The sequence below is a fragment of the Cyphellophora attinorum genome, assembly GCF_001299255.1.
Source record: "Cyphellophora attinorum strain CBS 131958 chromosome Unknown Contig9, whole genome shotgun sequence".
NCBI lineage: Eukaryota > Fungi > Ascomycota > Eurotiomycetes > Chaetothyriales > Cyphellophoraceae > Cyphellophora > Cyphellophora attinorum.
This window is the reverse complement of record NW_017253237.1, coordinates 659,753-676,628: the sequence shown is the minus strand read 5'-3', so window position 1 is coordinate 676,628 and position 16,876 is coordinate 659,753. Positions and strand designations below refer to the sequence as shown.

Sequence of the window (16,876 nt, the reverse complement as noted above, 5' to 3'; positions counted from 1 at the left end):
TTGTCCATAAGTACAACCACGAGTTCGGCTTCAACCCCTCGAAGCCTCCACCAGTGCAGACCAGTCCTTTGCCTTTCAATCATCCTTCGCGCCAGCTTCGGATCTCCGGCGACTGCGGCGGCCGATCACCATGTCGTCCAAATGGAAGCAGCTAAAGCACAAGCTTGAAGTGTTCGTGGGAATGCCTACCATTGCAGACTGTCGTCACTGACGATCGTTGCATAGGCCTATTGACGAGGATGCATATTACAAGAATGATGTTTGTACGTGTTACTATTCCTGAACAGGGCCAGCCGCTTTTCTTGAGGCTGCGTGCCCTCCACTGCATAATTGTCACTGACAGCAGACAGGGTGCAACCGAGATCTGATCCCTATGCCGCCTGAGCGTCGGACCTTTGGCGTGTTGGGATACATCGGTATGCTTAGTCCTCCTGGACCTCCTCCCCTTTGCTCACGTATTCAGGCTATTGGAGCTGCAGTGGCTCTAACATCAGCGCATGGACTGTTGGAAGCACTCTACTCGCTTTCGGGCTCAGTCCTCCCGCTGCTATCGGCTCCGTCGTACGTATTGCTCCTTGGTGCTGAAGACGTATACTCAAGTCGCATGCAGATCGTGGGTGGTATTTTGACTGGTCTACTAGCTGTGTTCTGTGGCTGGATGGGTGAACGCCATTATATCGGCTTCACGGTCTCGTCACGCTTCAGCTGGGGCATGCGAGGAAGCTACTTCCCCGTTGTCCTCCGCGTTTTTGTAAGTCCACGCGCAACTACTGTTCCCTTATAAAGCGCAGAGTTGCTAACTATCGCACCTGGTCCAGGTCGCATGCATGTGGTTGTAAGTCTCAATCTCTGTCACCTGTCATTTCAAATGGTCCGAAGACCACGTTGGAAGGGACTCGCTGCTGCTTTGGAAGGGGTTCGCTGCTGCTACTTGGTAGATCGTCCTGAACTGAGCTGACACTCGCCTAGTGGTCTTCAGGCACTGTTCGGAGGTCAAGCGATGCGCGTTCTCTGGGGAGCAATTATTCCGGGTAAGCAGCTGTCGAAGTCAGATCCCAATGCCATCTGACAAACTACAGGGTTCGCCCACATGAAGAACTACTTTTCCGCCGGCTCTCACTTGTTGACAAAGGACTTCATTGGACTCGTGATCTGGATGGCCTTGTTCATTCCTATGCTGCTCATCAAGCCGGAGCATATGCAAATTCCGTTGGGCGTCTCCTTTGTCTTCTTCGTTGGGACGTGTGTTGGCCTGCTAGCATGGTGAGTGCAGTACCTCACTGGGAGGACTTTATGCTGACATCGCCAATTAGGTCAGTGAGCAATGCCGGAGGTGCTGGAGCTATGTTCAATGAGCCTGGCACTGCTCCCAACCAAGGATGGGCATTCATGTTCGGCATCATGGCGATCCTCGGCTCATGGGGTGCTGGGACACTTGGACAATCAGATTGGACGCGCTATGCCAATCGCCGTTTCGCTCCGACCTTGTCTCAGCTCCTTGCAGCACCGTTCACCATTGCGGTTACTGCAACGATTGGTATCATCGTCACGAGTGCTTCGCGAGACCTCATGGGCGGTGAAATCATCTGGAACCCCATCATGCTCCTGGCAGGCATTCAGGAGAAGTACGATTCTGACTCCAAAGTACGGGCTGGTGTTTTCTTCGCCAGCATCGGACTCGTCACCTCACAGCTCGCTATTTCGATTGTGCTCAACTCGGTCTCAACCGGGATGGACATGGCTGGTCTGTGCCCCAAGTACATCAACATCGTCCGTGGTAGTTACATCATGGCAGCAATCGGCATTGCAACTCAGCCATGGCAGCTCCTCAGCACTGCGACCAGGTTCCTTGAGGTACTGTCCGGCTTCGGAGTGTTCATGGCGCCTGCGACTGGTATCATGCTTGCAGACTACCACATCGTTCGCCGTTACAAGCTCAAGCTCAACGATCTCTACACCAGCGATCCTCAGGGGATCTACTGGTACTTTCACGGAATAAACTGGCGTGCTCCGGTGTCATTCTTGATGGGCGTTTGGCCACTTCTGCGTAAGTCTTACCGACATCCTGTTTACTCTTGTCACGTTCGGGAAATCCTAACGCTGACACCTGCTCTAGCCGGCCTTGTCAAGACAGTCACCTCAGACAGTGGCGGAGACACAGCCCTTGACGGATGGACGAAGCTTTATCACCTTACCTTCATCGCTGGCCTTCTCATCAGTGGCAGCATCTTCTGGGTGTTAAACTATTTCTTCCCTCCGCTCGGCCTGGGTGAAGAAGCGCCTTTCGTGGACGACGTCGTTCACGGCGTGCCCTCGCCAAAGCTCGAGTCTGAGCGCAACGGCAGCGATCAAGCGAATGTAGGGACGGAGGATGATGGTGAAAAGGTCTTGGCGAAGGAGACGGTCAACGTGTAGTCAGACACTCAAGATAGACTTTCCGCACATGTGGATATGTGGACGCTGGTAGCTAGACGGGTTGAGCAACAAAGCAGCACAAGCGTGAAGCGGCCCGAGGATCGCTCTCGACTCCCTTCGCCCAATGCGGTCCATCTCCGAGGCGGCATTGCCATGACTTGTATGTACGTCAGCTGTGTCGACTCATTCGATTGCGTCCATCGAATCTTCGCTCTCAGCAGGTATGATCTTATCTCCCTGCGAGTACTTCGTATGTGAACTCAAAACGCAGGGTCTGGATCCCACCCCGCCGCTAAATGCGGAATGATTGCGCTTACATTCATTTAAAGCAGCATCGAAAACTGGAGAGTTCCCGTTATCTGTAGACAATGGCTCCATCTACTGTGCGAGTCGCTGTCACCCAGCACGAGCCTGTGTGGCTAGACCTTGATGCCACGGTTCAAAAGACTTGCGATATCATCGGCGAGGCAGCGAAGGGCGGTGCTAAGCTCGTCGCGTTTCCGGAGGTATGGATACCAGGATATCCCGCGTGGATATGGTACGGCCACCCGACCTTGGATGACTACAAGTGTCGCTCATGCCAGCAGGAACCGCGTTGTGGATTTTGAGCTCGGTGTGAAGTATGTGGAAAATTCTACGGCAATCGACAGCCCACAGATGCGAAAGATATGCGATGCCGCTGCGGAGCATGGGATCAGCGTCGCACTTGGCTTCTCCGAGAGGGCAGGCAAATCTGTTTACATCGCGCAGGCTCTCATCGGCGATGACGGCAAGATCAAGGTCCGGCGGAGGAAGATGAAGGTAAGCAGTGATCGTGCTACTATTTCAACTTGGCTGAAGCAAGACTCAAGCCTACGCATATGGAGCGAACGATCTTTGGCGATGCCTCGGGTGAATGCCTAAGTGAAGTCGTTGATCTACCAGGAGTAGGGAGGACCGGTCAGCTCAGCTGCTGGGAATCCATTCAACCTCTCTTGAAGTACTACACGTTCAACCAACAGGAAGATATACATGTTGCAGCGTGGCCTCCCCTGGACAACTTCGTGGATGGCTCGCCCGGATTCTGGTCCATGTCACTCGAAGGTAAGTGGGGCGCACCGGTCTGAGCTATCTAACAGCTGCAGGCTGTCGCGGACTTTCACAAACGTACGCAGTCGAAGCTTAGGCATTTGTGCTGCATTGTACTGCGGTGATCAGTGACAAGGCGATCGATGAGGTGTTCAAGAACCGCGGGACGCCAGTGATGGGAAGCTCAAACATCGGAAGCTCAGCCGTGATCGCACCAGACGGCAGAATCCTCACCTCGCCTGGACAGAACGAGCAGCTTGTGTTCGCTGATCTTGATATGAGCCTGGTCACCAAAGCCAAGACTTTCGCCGATGCTTCCGGACATTGTGAGTAGAATGGAGGAACTTCAAGACCACAACTGACATGTCCAGACTCTCGACCAGACTTGTTGTGGCTCGGAGCTGACCCGAAAGGGAAGTCAACCGTCAATGTCTGAGACGCGATGCCGCTGGCCTGCGATGCCGCTCGAGGCTTTCATACAAGCCTTGTTGCGTTCTATCATGGTGCGAGGGAGCCAAGAAGACAGAGGAGGATTTCCGGCCATGCCCATCGTTGCTCGTTACATAGTGCTCGACCAAGCAGCGTAGTGATCCTGACCAACCCAGAACGGAATGTCAAAGCCTTGGAAAGGATCATATTCGTTCGTGTTAAACGACATCTGATCCCGAGGCATGTCCATGATGACCGGCTGAGTTTGTCCGCCAGTGAGATCAGGTTGGGCATCCGCTGGAATTTGCTCTTGGCCCGGGTTCGCATTGATGTCCGCCAAGCGTCCCGTGTCTAGCGCTTGGGAGCCATTGGCAGGCTGTGCGGCTTCTTCCTGCCCAGGTGGACTCTGAGGAATCGCGAAGCCAAGTGTGGTTGCGAACGCCCGAGAAGGTGTAGATTGGTTGATCAGAGACTGCCGGAGCTTTTCAACCGCAGTTGCGCACGCATCCGGCCATACTGTGCCTCTCAGGCCGAGTGTACCAAGCACTTTGCCTGCTCTCTCTGTTAATCTCACAGCAACTTCAGTGGCGATCTGTCCTTCGGAAGCAGCAAATATGATGATGAAGCAGCTCATCCAAACTGCCCACGTAAAGGAGGGCCACACGAGAGGGCCCCCAAAGCTGTGTAGAGCCGATATGATAGCCTTCGAAGCCGCAATACACGACTGAAGTCCTGCCATGTAGCTCGCACTTGACTTTGATAATGCCAGCAGTGGTCTGTTGAGAGTAATGATACACTCGTTGCGAAGCACGCCCAGAATGGTCCGTTGCAGGGCCGAAAAGTTATCTTGATCCAGACAGTCGTCGACTTCGTTCCACCAACGCGTCAGTTCGATTTTGATCAGTGTGGGAGCGTCGGCGCTTCTGTCACGGTGCGGTACGTTCTTATTGCGCAATTCCATGATTTTCCCTCGAATCCTCGCTTGCCTAGACAGCAACATCAGCATTTTGAGTCTGTGGTCCATCGCAGGAGACGTTCCATGCTCTTCATGCTCGAAATCGCAGACGTCAACATCGTCATCTCTGATGGTCAGTGGTAGACCTAGGGAGTGCGATATGATGCGATCCAAGCAGTACATTGAGTGGAAAATTCGACGTCTCATAGAAGCCTCCTCTGCTGTGAACGAGGAGTACCGAGCTGGACAGCGATGAATACCCATCTGGTACGCCATTCTGATGACCAAGCCGCCGACTCTGGAAGCAGCATTCAGTCGAAGCATTGATATCAGGAACGTCTGTACCGTCAATAATGCCTGGATGCTTTTCAGCGTCGGAGGTCTCGAGATGGCCGGTTGGATGCTTTCTAGAGCTTCATCGAATGTGTCGAAGAGAAGTTGTCGCGGAGCCGGCTGACGAGCGCCTGGCCTGAGGTCTGCTAGGCTGATGGACATTATCGATCTCAATATGATGGCGTCATACGTGTCAATCTGAGGATAAGACTCCATTGCAGCAAGGATCGATGGTGCATGGAGATGCGGGAAACAAGGGTGCCAGTGCTCGAAATATGGTGCCGTCCACCGAGCAAGGTCGACGAAAGAGAAAGGCGCGTCAGAAACCTCGTCGGGCAGCCAGATCGACCGAGTTGGCAGGAGTGCATCGTCTTCGCCAGGGACTAGATGGTGAGCTGCCCCATCTGCTGTACCATAAACTGTTTGAATGAAATGGACCCCAGACGCGCTCCCAATGAAGCCGCTATCCCTCATCAGCCCGACCTCGTGGGCCGTCTTTTGCCGTTTCGTGGATGGCTCCATGGTTCATAGTGGGTTCGCTCAGTGTGCCGACCGGAATGACAACCTACCACCAATGTCGTCTGAATGATTTCGAATTGCTGACCGTGCCTTCCATGCCTGAGACAAGTCGGAGCTGCTGCCATGCATTGAAATTAGGAATCGCAGGCCTCCGTAGCCCATCATTCTGTAGCACAAGATGGACTGTCGTCGTTACAGCAAAAGGAGAAGGTCGGTACTCCCTCGGCATCTGCTGTGGAGCCTAGTCTCGTGACCACCTTGTGGGCTTGCCAGGTGAGCTTGGAGTTCTAAATCTTGACCATCGTCATTCCTCTCCTTTGCCGATCTAGTACTTCGTTCCACGAAAGCGCGCTTGAAGCAGGGATGAACGCAGTTGCCTGCGAGTCCTGTCGCGCTCGAAAGTGCAAGTGCGATCGGCTGCTTCCAGCGTGCTCGCAATGCAATACCCTCAAAGCTGATTGCTCTTACCCAGAGCAAAATAAACGTGGTTTTCCAGAGGGCTACATGAGTGGCCTCGAGCAGCGACTCATCGAAACAGAGATCGCGCTCCTGTCCTCTCTCAGCGGCTCACCTCTACCATCTCAGACTGTTTACCGCTACTCGAAAGCCAGCTTATTGGCGTCCAAAGCACAGCGAATGGAGGAGTGGAAGAAGCTCCCCTTGGCAACAACGAGCGACAGTCATAAGTGGCACAGTATAAAGATGAACGAGCTACAGCTCAGACCCGCGAATGTTACCGCCCAGTCTCTCATTGATGCTCAGGATAGTAAGTACTTCTGAAAAGCACTCGATCACTCGGAGCCTAAGCCGCTGCTACTCGAAATGCAGCGATTCATGGCGAAGTCAACGCCATAGCTGTAGACGTATTTCTGGGCCTCTTCTGGACCTTCTGGAGGTTGCTAGCGGAAGGAAGACTTGTATCTCGTACTCAGGTCGGAATTCTGGACGCGGCGAGGCATTGGAGGTGATGGGATCCGTGTATCTAGGTTTGCTAGGGTTGCAGAGATTGGTCGCGGGAGTAGTACCATAGTTACGACTGGATACGGCTTCATGCTGGAACAGGACATTGGACTGTCTCAGGCCAGCCAACTTGACTGGACGGGGACGAGAGATCAGGCAGTCTCAGCGGTGATCGAATCTCATATCCAAAGCCTAGGACCTGTCTAGGGGAGCACTTCCTTGCCATGAGCAGTCGCGGTCGTCGATAGCTTCAGGACCGTACTTGAGATAGACCACTGGCGTTCTGGTCGGGCTTTTGGGGCGAGCTACGTTGGATTCTAGGATCTACCACCACGGAGCACTCCACAGGCATTGACAGCCTTGTCTCAGCTATACTGGTAGGTAACGCGACCGCGGCCTTGCCCTCGGCGAATCTCCGGCAGGCGGCGATTCCAGCGAAACCTTGGCATCCATCTGCAGGTGATCACTCTCCCGCGCAGAAGGTCATTCATCACCTCAAGTACTGGCGATCCATCCTACATCATCTCATCGATAGTTTCATGAGCTCGGTGACGGTCAGAAATCTGCTGCAAATCTGCACTGGCAATAAGCTCCAACATTCCTGACCTTCGTTCCTTCCTGTTCATCTTCAACCGCTGCTGCCGTGTCATTCTTTCATCCTCACAATGATGTCCATCGCTGTCAACTCATCACATTCTGCCGTCGACCCATCGCATCATCGTCGTCGACGCCTGTTATCATCACACGTTGCCGTCGACCCATCGCGTCATCATCGTCGACGCCTGTCATCATGATATACTGTCATCGACACTTCCTAGTATCTTCGCCGACGACGATCATCGTTATCGCCATATGCTGCCGTCCACTGATAAACACATCGCCTGTCAACGGCTTTCGTACCTTGCTGTGGTGGCATCATGTCGGGATCCGACTGAGGTAAGCCGTTTTCCTTCGTCTTTGCTGCTACCATTTGCTTCGTCACCCCATTGTGTCCGTGCGGTCCTCGCATAGCCTCGCCTTTGCAGCTGTGCCTTACCCAGTCGACGCGGTGAGGCTGGCTGCGTCGTGGTCGTCGCATCCCACTGCCGGACGAGGTTATCTCGACATACCTTGTCGTCGGTGCCTCAGTCCCGATGCTTTCCTCTCCTCTTCCGCTCTGTCCGTTGTGACTCCAAGCTCCGGCGCCTTCCTCTGACGAGGCTTTCACGGTCTTCTCGTTGTTGAGTGCGCAGATCTGGGCCATCCACTCCTTTCTTTGAGCCCTTTGATGTCCACAACCGCGTTTCTACCCTTTTTTCTCCGAGGCTGTCGGAACTGCCGCCCAACGCCTCAGACGCCTTGAGGACGCCAGCGGTGCACGTGTTTCGGCAGCAATCCTTCTGGACTAGAATCTAACCGCTCGTCTCAGATGTTCTGCAAATGTTCCGCAAGCGAGGCTTGATGCCAACGGTTCCCGTCCCTCGCTGCGTCATCCCGTCTTGGGAGTTGTCCTATTTCGAGTCAACCGGTTTTCCGACAGATCCAAGCTGCGTCGCCGCATTTATATTTTGTCTTGAAATACTTCCTATCACCGCACAACTCGCATGCGCTGTTCAGACCTCGATCTCCTCGACATTGCTTGGACTTCGGCCTGCTCCATAAGGCTTGGTCACGGTCATCCAAAAAGCTCACAGGCATCAGCCTCGTCCATGCTCATCCATCGATCTTCGACCGACGACACATCAAGCTGAGCCGAGCTCAGTATCGTCCGCCGCTTATCGCCGCCTTTACTTCATTGACCCCGGACCCGAGCCGCGTTGCTTCTTCTTAATACCCAGGGGACTCTCTTCCGTTCATACCTTGCACATGGTGGCTAAGCCTCAAATGAGAATCCAACACAAGTATTTGATCCGAAGATGATCGACCCAGTCTGGTGAAGAGCAATGATGCGAAGGTCTTGGGAAGATGTCCTATCGGTGTGCGTTGAGCTGGAGCGCCGGCACCCGCCAAGCAAGCAAACACCACTGATGCTCATGCTGATGTCGACGACTTCACACGCTCCAGGTGGCACTGCGCTAGTATTCATACCCCGAGGGATATCTCCTCGTCAGATGTCTGCACATGGTGGCTTTTGCCATTAATAAATCCAACACTTGCATCTGTCTAGGATGAACTATGATTGGCTATTCGTTAGCTTTGATCTGGGTTCGCTCTGACTGAATTCCCAGAAACCGGATGAATCAAGCAAAGTAAGACCTGTGAGTGTGTTGAAGTTTGAGACCAAGGCATCGAGCTCGGCATCAACGCGGCAACCTTCGAACGAACTCCTCGAGGTCAATCACGCTAATGGATAGAACACGAAGTTGCAGCGGCGGCAGCAACAAGACGCAAGGAGTGAGTCGGATCGCTGCTGCTCGGTTCTCTGACATGCTGACAGGTTTCGACAGAGCCCGGAAGCAAATTCCTTGCGGACAACGACCTGCCACTACCACCGCTCACGAAATCTCGCACCAAGTCAGCAAGTCCGCCCTCAATCATGCGAAAAAGTCCATCGGGAGACAGATCGTCGGCACGTCACCTATCCTTCCAATCAATACAAACAGCAACGTCGACACCGCACGATCTCCGGCCAAAATAGTGACGGACAAGCTCTTACCGCCCAGGACGTATCACCAGAGTCGTCAAGCGCCGCAGAAGGCAGGGTACAGTGATCGTCCAGCATTGGTGCCCGGTCTTGAGTATAGTGGCTACAAGAGTAGCTTGCCTATTCGGACGACATAGGTACTTCCGCGCCCTGTCAGTCACACCTATCGGTCGACGATAGTAAATGTGTGCATGTGCCCGCGGTCGACTATCTTCTCTTGCCCTCTTTGCTGCCCGCTCTCAAGTACCTCTTTCTGCTCGTTACGTCTCAGCTCCAACCAACAAACTCGTGACGCAGCTTCTTCTACAAAGCCACGTCACTTACGAGCTTTCATCGCTGTCCTCGGAGCGACGAAGGAAGCCCCGTGTCGCTCTATTCAGGCTCGAAAGTATTCGTATACCCTCAGCTTCATGTTCTCTTCATGAGCTGTGTGGCATTATAGGTCACAGCCAGAAGCTCAGCGGAGGCCCACACTTTTGTTCCGACAAGCAATGCGCAGACGTCATCGCTCCGATCACAGCCGCGCCTACGCTTGCCACTGCCACGATCACCGTCTGGCTGCTCGTAGGCTGCACTGAGATTGCTCCAAACAACTTCATCACCAATCAGGCGAGCTTCTCGACGTCAAGCACGTCCTGGCCGATGTCAACAGAACACGGGCCAAAGCAGTAGCAGCAGCGGCAACGGCAACGACCACAAGACGTAGTCAGTGGGTCAGACCGCTGCCGTTCTACTCTCTCGACTGCTGACAAGGACTCGACAGAGCCTGGAAACAAGCAAGCCGTACGGCTACCAACCTGCCGCAGCTGACGCTGTCGTCCACAAACAGGCGTGCCAGATCGTATGATACCATCACGATTTCGGCACGACCCCAAGTGGAATTAACGCTGCGAGAACAGTTTCAAGTGTTTCAAAAGTGAGCTTACTAGCTACGAGCACAAGTCTATTCAAAGCTCGGTCGTCGGCATGTTGAAGCACGACGGCACTTCAAAAAGTCCTTCGGCTGCTGTTGCGCAACAAGGAACCCAACGACAAGTCGTCCCAGAAGGTCAATAACACCTCGGACGACTCTTCTGGTCCGCCGATAGAGAAAGATACGCCAGTATGGGAGCCCACGAAATCGCGAAAATCATGGAGACGGCCAAGTCCCGACCAACTACATGACGCCGAAGATGTTGATTTGAACACAACAATTGCCTCAAGAACAAATTGAGGGGCTCCGTCACATTCTTGTACATGGTTTCTACATGAGAATTCTACACTCCCAGTCTGTCTCGTGATGATCTACATGCAAGTTTTCATGGACGTACATTCCTCGAGCGAAAATTCGTCGCACCTGATGGAAAGGAGCCGGGAACATGGCATTTGATGTCATAGCCAGAAACTCAGCGAAGGCTCACGGTTGTTCTGTCAGAAGAGTCCATCAGCCGAGACCAGCAACACCGAGATCCTGCGAACCTCCTTGCCCAGATCTACAGAATCGCACATACGACTTGCGACACCGCTTAGAAAGCGCTATCAAGAACGGCACAATGCGTCCACAGCTGTGTGCGGCTTGTTTCGGATCCCAGACAGCGACCGCATCGGTGCATCAATCGCTTTTTTCTCTTCGGTACGTCGAAAATAGCAGAGTTTTCCCAGCAACGAAGCAGATGGTTGATCTCGGCACTGCTGAAAGAACCCTTCAAATCGTGTTTATGCGTTTCGTGATGGAATTGAAGAGCCATTCGCCAGCTCGACTCGTTGCGAAAGCAGATCCAGACACGAGACTTGTCAAAGACGACAAAGATGCAACATTGCATCCGCATCACTTCGTCACCCCTCCTGAGGTCCGTATGGGGAAGGACGACTGCATGTACTTCCTCTGTGGTCGTGGCAAGATGGTAGAATACAACGATCGGGACCGGCTGGCCTTGGCGTAGCTGGCATGAAGCTACGTTCGGAGCAGTCATCAGGTAAGCCTCCGGTGGCTAGCGTACGTAAGCAACTCAGGCTGCATATACTGCCAGACGACCTCTTCTATCAATCCGGGGAATGAACGTCGTTATTGCAAAGCCAATAACCTATGGTTCCGGGCACTCGATCAAGGCAAGGCAGCACACTGCTACACGTATATTGCGCTCCCATCTGAAGTACAGCATTCAGACCTACCAACCTGTTGGTAACATTGCGCCAAAACGTGTGCACAAGAAACTGCATGCGCCTTCGAACACCGTCTCGTACGACGCATCGCAGGGAAATTCGATCACCACATGGCTTCGCAGCACGTATGCATCTGCACAAGATAGCCTTCATCTATCACTGGCAACTTTGAGCGCGATTCAGGCCGCGACAAGCTAGACTGAAAACTAATTTATGGGGTGTTCAACTTCTCTGGACCTAAAAACTGCTACGGCTGCGGGGTAGCAACGAAACAATGTTTCATACGCGCTAGAGTGCGTCGAAAGTTACGTCCAAAACTAAGCTAGCGGTGTAATTGATACCGGCATGTCTGCCTGCCTTGGCTCGTGCATAGGTCTGCAATTCAATTCATTCACAGCCGGACAGGATGTCTGGCCTGTGACGAGAGTGCTTGCGGTGCTCGCGACACGGCTCTAGCACCAATCAACAATTTCGGAAAGGCTGCTCGTTATTGTTAGTCATGATTCATAGTAGTCGATACAGTCCGACACGCTGCGACGCCAGCAAGCGCTAGGAAGCGGTCCAAGTTTCAATTTCGGCCACTTGCTCAACAACACTGCCATTCGTGACGGCATTGCCCAGCAGCACTTTTCTTCCGCCAGCACGGATGCCGAACACCTTTGATATCGCCATCGCACACGTCGACTCGACATCGCGTCCGTGCAAACTCGGTGAATAGCAGCAGAGGACCATCTGAACAACGAACTGTGACTCGAATGGCTTCACATTCTGGCAGAGCAAGAGCACGTGAGAGCGTCGTCCACCAGGCGAATTCATCAGCAAATGCATGACTCTCGTCATTAGAGTTTCAAGACTCTTCAGGCGATCCTTCCTGGTGACAAGCGTCGGTCAAATGGTCAACTACATGGCCCATCTGATTTTTTGGACAGTCTCCAGCAATCGTAGGATCTCAGCGCGAGAACAAACGCCCGTCCGTCAGTACGATCTGTATGAACCGACCTTACGCCCGTGAATGATCTCAGCAGTGCCAATGGCGGCAACAAACTCGATCTACCGCTGGCAAAACATGGTTCTGCACTCAGCCCTCGTCACTGACAGTCTCTCACTTTGCATCTTTGGTCAAGCGCTTAGTCAGATACGTCGGTGGCCTACGAGCGACATCGTGAACTTCGATCTTGGTCGCGTCAACGCCAGAGTACGGCTCGACCGCTACAAATGCACATCTTCTGGTGCAGTTGGTCGTGTCACCACCACGTCGACTCATCACACGACGATTGTCGCACTTGTCTTCAGGTTCTTTTGCTGCAGCGTCTTTGTCACCCTCGGCGAACGAGATCAGGCTGCAACAAGCCTTATGTCCTCGCAGGGTTTCACTCGCGCAGCCAACACATAAGCACAGTACCTAGCTCATCGGTAAAGGCAAAAAATCCCCAGCCGAGCCCCTGTTGTAAGTAGCAAAAGCCATCGTTCTCCCAGCACACCAGCTCGACTGGTCCGCCGCCGTCAGTGATCCCCGCAAGCGCTATGGGCGGCCACTTGGCCGAGCATCGAGCAAGTCTTTGAGTCTCTGTCTGAGATGCACGAGTTGAAAGAAGGGAAAAAACCATGCTTGCGCTGGCGGCTTCTTGTGCTCGAAGAGTCTATCTGATCAGTGGTACCTGTCTGTTCGGAAACGCAACTCAATCAGCATCCTTACACATTGAAATACACGAGTCGGACGCGTAACGACCCGTTCCCTCGGCAGTCGAACAGTCATGAGACTTATGACCGTCCGAAGGCATGGATCGGCTACCTTGGAATGGTCTCCAGTTTCGAGGGTCAGGTAGAGCTGCTCAAAAAGTCCTGTGGAAGTCGAGATGTACTCATTCCGCAGCCAAATCCGAAGGACACACTCGAAGCATGAGCTGGACACTGGCGCCTGCGCGTTGATTGTTCTTTTGGCGATAACATCTCCGACAGATCGCGCGGCCTGGAAGGACTTGGGTATGAGAAATATCACCTTAGCGTGCCTCACTGCCACTCTCTACAACTTTTCTCCCGCCCTACCGACGCTCACCATGGCGCGCAAGGAGTCTTTTTGTTGTTGCAGAGAATCAGATCGTGAGGCGTTTTCTGTATGGTTCGGTGTCTTGTGTACATTCACTCCATTCTCCAACATCGAAAGCTTATCGCAGACCGGCGAGCGACACAATACGCAGATCCCGTTGTTCTTGTCATCGCGACGTTGTCGTGCCTATAGTCTTCTGCACAATCGATATATCGAAGAAGTCACAGCAACTACCGCGCGAAGCAATTCGAGCGTACTGTGATATCTGCACAAGTTGCCTCAGCACCATTGGCGCGAAAGAGGCAAGCAAACGATCCTGCTTCCATATCTCGCAACAGTGGCGGGAGCTTGCAGACGAAGGCAGGCAGCTAGTCATCAGAGGCATCATCATTTTCTCTGATCAATAGCTCGATTGCATCTGGACTCAGCACATACTGAGCTACACCGTGGTCGCTGTCAAACTTCAAAATCTGCAGGCACTTGACTTCAAGCTCAAAGCGCTAAGCTTCGACACTAGTCAGCCAGCATACCTTCCTCTCGTGAGACTTTGAGCTTCAGTTCCGGAGCACGTCAATATTCATTTGGCCTGTTCGTACTGGCGCCAAGAGAAACAGTCTTTCTTCGGCCGCCTCGCTGCCCAAGTGCTTCCTACGTTCGTCATCCCGTTTTGAGGCACTCGACTACGTTGCGCCATTTCGACGAAACAGCTTCACCTGCGCCGAGCTGCAGCACGCTCTCGCGACGGCTTGTTGATGCAAGGAAAATCTCAGCACCGTGTTTGATCAGCGGCCACTCTCCGCTGCGTCATGGACATCAAGACGAAGACTTCATCCAAAGCGCAGGCCGTGAATTATCGGCCCTACAGCACTACAAATCGATAACGCCGTTTGCCGTCTGCTACCTATCTGCTGAGAGAAGATAATGATCTTAAATCAAGGGTCACGGCCTCTCTGCGATGCCTGGGCTGGGTTGCTTATTCTTTGAAGGAAAAACACTCAAACGTTGTTCGAAACCACAGACCCTCGGAAGTCGACATGTATTCATTCGTCCCGTCTTGATCCAAGACTGCCTCGTCTGGTCTGGTCTGGCTACTCTGAATCAGTGAACGCTGTCTGATAAATACATTTTGGCTCACTGCGAGGCTCAGTAATGCCCACCCAGTGAGCGACGCCGACGAGGGAGATAATCTCAGTCTTTCAATCGAGCGACGTCTAGCTGACTACCATGTCAATAGTCTCAATGAAATCAGCTACGGCGAAGCACTATGGACCATTCAACGGTAGAGCAACCCTCGGCTATGGCAGGCGGAACCCTTCGAGAGTGGCTGCCACTTGTCAGCACAGATCGCACGCCTATGGACGTTCTTGAGCATGAAGTGACCGCAGCCAGACCTTCACCCAAGTACCCTTGTGTGGACTTGAGACAGCTGGTGCAATTCGCGCGCGTGTGACAGAATGTCTTATATTTGCGCCCGAGTCGCCTCGAAGCGCATGTGACACAAGAGCATGCTACGCAGCACGGCTGCTCACATTAGTCAGCAATGTGAACAGTGGGATAGCTACGACCAACATTGTTTCGTTGCCCATACTGTGTACACAAACAGAGATCTCTCGTGCGCCAACCAAAATGACCCAACGCAAGGAGTCTCAAAGCAACTTTCGTGAAAAAGCAGTTGCTTAGGGACCCAGCGTTGTCGCACTCTCATCGACTATTGTATGAATTTCCTGCTGCGATCGTGGCTGCCAGCACTCGATCGTTGCGCGGCTTTCCAGCTTTACACGGCAATTGCGAAGGGTGTTGTGGCGGATCAATCGTCGTAGGAGCTGAACTAAAGCACACACGTTATCTCACACCAAATCTCTCGACACCAAATCTCTCGTCCTATATCGATCTTATGTATAATTCTATGGTTGCCACCAATCTTCAGTCCTGGAACGCAGAGTGGTGTCGCCAGCGAAGCTCAAAAAAATCATTTCGACAAGTGCCGTAATATGTCGCCATCCAACACTGCTTTGAGCCAGACCTTGAGCCATCGCTACAGCATCCAAGCTTCATTCTCCCATTCTGAATTGAAAGGTCGACATACACACAGCCTGCAACGAGTCGTCCCGGAACGCTAAATGCCCGCAGACACGAATGAGGCGCAACGCTAATGCGCTGATGAGACCAAAATTACTGTTCCCGCACGGAAAAGCTTGTAACAGAGGGGGGAGCTGCTAAGCTTTCATGTTGCGGCTCGACCTGTACAAGCTCGAGCACTAGGTTTCAGCAGCGATCATCCGTGAACTCAGTTCATGCCGCACCTTTCTCTACAGAGCCTGATGCCCAATACTGCAACTCTATTTCGCTTCTGCCATAGCACTGTCGTGCGCGGCAGGGCATGGTTCATGTCGCTGCCGTAATTTGAGACTCATCGCGACACGTCGTCCGCATCTGCGCATAGCTGTGCGTATCACGATACTTGCGCCAACCCTCAAAATGCCAGCGCGGCCTGGCGTTCGGGGTTCGCGCCATCACAAATCAAGAAAAAATGACGATCAACAAAAGCCTCGGCCGTGCTGTCCACGAAACGACTCCTCAACGACGACCCACAGGCGTACGGCCGCAAACTTACCATTGAACAACGGTCCGTAGACGCAAGGTCTGGGGGTATTCATTCGAGTCTTCAAACGTTATCCGCCGACTTGCTGGACCCAACAGCTTGACGATAGCCGTGAGTTCTGAGACTCCAGAACCATCGTCGCCCACCACAGAGTCACGGAAGCCAACAGTAACGACAGTTTGGAAGATCTGCTCATTGCCACAAGACCTTGCTAACCGCAAGAACTTTCCGCGCACCTCAACGATCCCGCTCAACGGGAGGTCAACTTCACTAGTGCGCCAGCTGGACTGCGGAAGCAGCGGCATGCATTGAAGCGCGTGGCTGCTCGCAGTTTTTGCACGCCACAGACGTCCAAAGATGGAGTCTCGTCCAGCTGTGGCAGCAGATAGAGCCTGCCTCCCAAGACGCTTGACGCAGAGACTCAGACAACAGACTCTTCCAATATGCTCATTCATGCCGGCGGTCGGCGCAGCTTCGTAGCCGTCTGCGATGGGTCGCGATCGGCTAGACCACTTCGTTATCAGAGCTTGAGCTTCAAGCGTGCCGCATCTCTTTGAGTCCACAACCCATCTTCAAATTCCATCACAGTGATTCGACTTTCGACAATCACAGAAATTGCTCACGGAGAGTGAAGGTTGTTGCTACGCTTTCAGTGAATGCGTCCACGGGCTCGTATGCGATGTACGATTCGCTCTCGAGCCTCCGGCGTGTAGTGCTGGTGCCGGCAGCACCGCATAGCGAGGCCGATGCTCGAACCAGGCAAAAACGTGGCTACTCGGCTAA

The 16,876-nt window shown here is 53.2% G+C and overlaps 4 protein-coding genes across 4 annotated transcripts; 3 read left to right on the top strand and 1 right to left on the bottom strand.

The window, feature by feature from the left end:
• Positions 1 to 130: 130 nt before the first annotated feature.
• AB675_9273 (putative permease) lies at positions 131 to 2,415 on the top strand (the record flags this gene model as incomplete). Its single annotated transcript, XM_018149791.1, has 10 exons — positions 131 to 171; positions 226 to 263; positions 351 to 416; positions 464 to 561; positions 611 to 751; positions 819 to 835; positions 970 to 1,031; positions 1,080 to 1,263; positions 1,314 to 2,047; positions 2,117 to 2,415. 10 exons carry the CDS (start codon positions 131 to 133, stop codon positions 2,413 to 2,415), a joined length of 1,680 nt encoding a protein of 559 aa, XP_018001542.1.
• Positions 2,416 to 2,783: 368 nt separating this feature from the next.
• On the top strand, positions 2,784 to 3,919 carry AB675_9272 (Arylacetonitrilase; the record flags this gene model as incomplete). Its single annotated transcript, XM_018149790.1, has 6 exons — positions 2,784 to 2,953; positions 3,003 to 3,216; positions 3,267 to 3,498; positions 3,540 to 3,561; positions 3,613 to 3,809; positions 3,855 to 3,919. The coding sequence occupies 6 exons, from the start codon at positions 2,784 to 2,786 to the stop codon at positions 3,917 to 3,919; spliced, it is 900 nt and encodes a 299-aa protein (XP_018001706.1).
• Positions 3,920 to 4,042: 123 nt separating this feature from the next.
• AB675_9271 (Transcriptional activator protein acu-15) lies at positions 4,043 to 5,722 on the bottom strand (the record flags this gene model as incomplete). Its single annotated transcript, XM_018149789.1, has 1 exon — positions 4,043 to 5,722. The coding sequence occupies one exon, from the start codon at positions 5,720 to 5,722 to the stop codon at positions 4,043 to 4,045; it is 1,680 nt and encodes a 559-aa protein (XP_018001455.1).
• A 6,752-nt stretch (positions 5,723 to 12,474) lies between these two features.
• On the top strand, positions 12,475 to 12,837 carry AB675_9270 (uncharacterized protein; the record flags this gene model as incomplete). Its single annotated transcript, XM_018149788.1, has 1 exon — positions 12,475 to 12,837. One exon carries the CDS (start codon positions 12,475 to 12,477, stop codon positions 12,835 to 12,837), a length of 363 nt encoding a protein of 120 aa, XP_018001503.1.
• Positions 12,838 to 16,876: the final 4,039 nt, after the last annotated feature.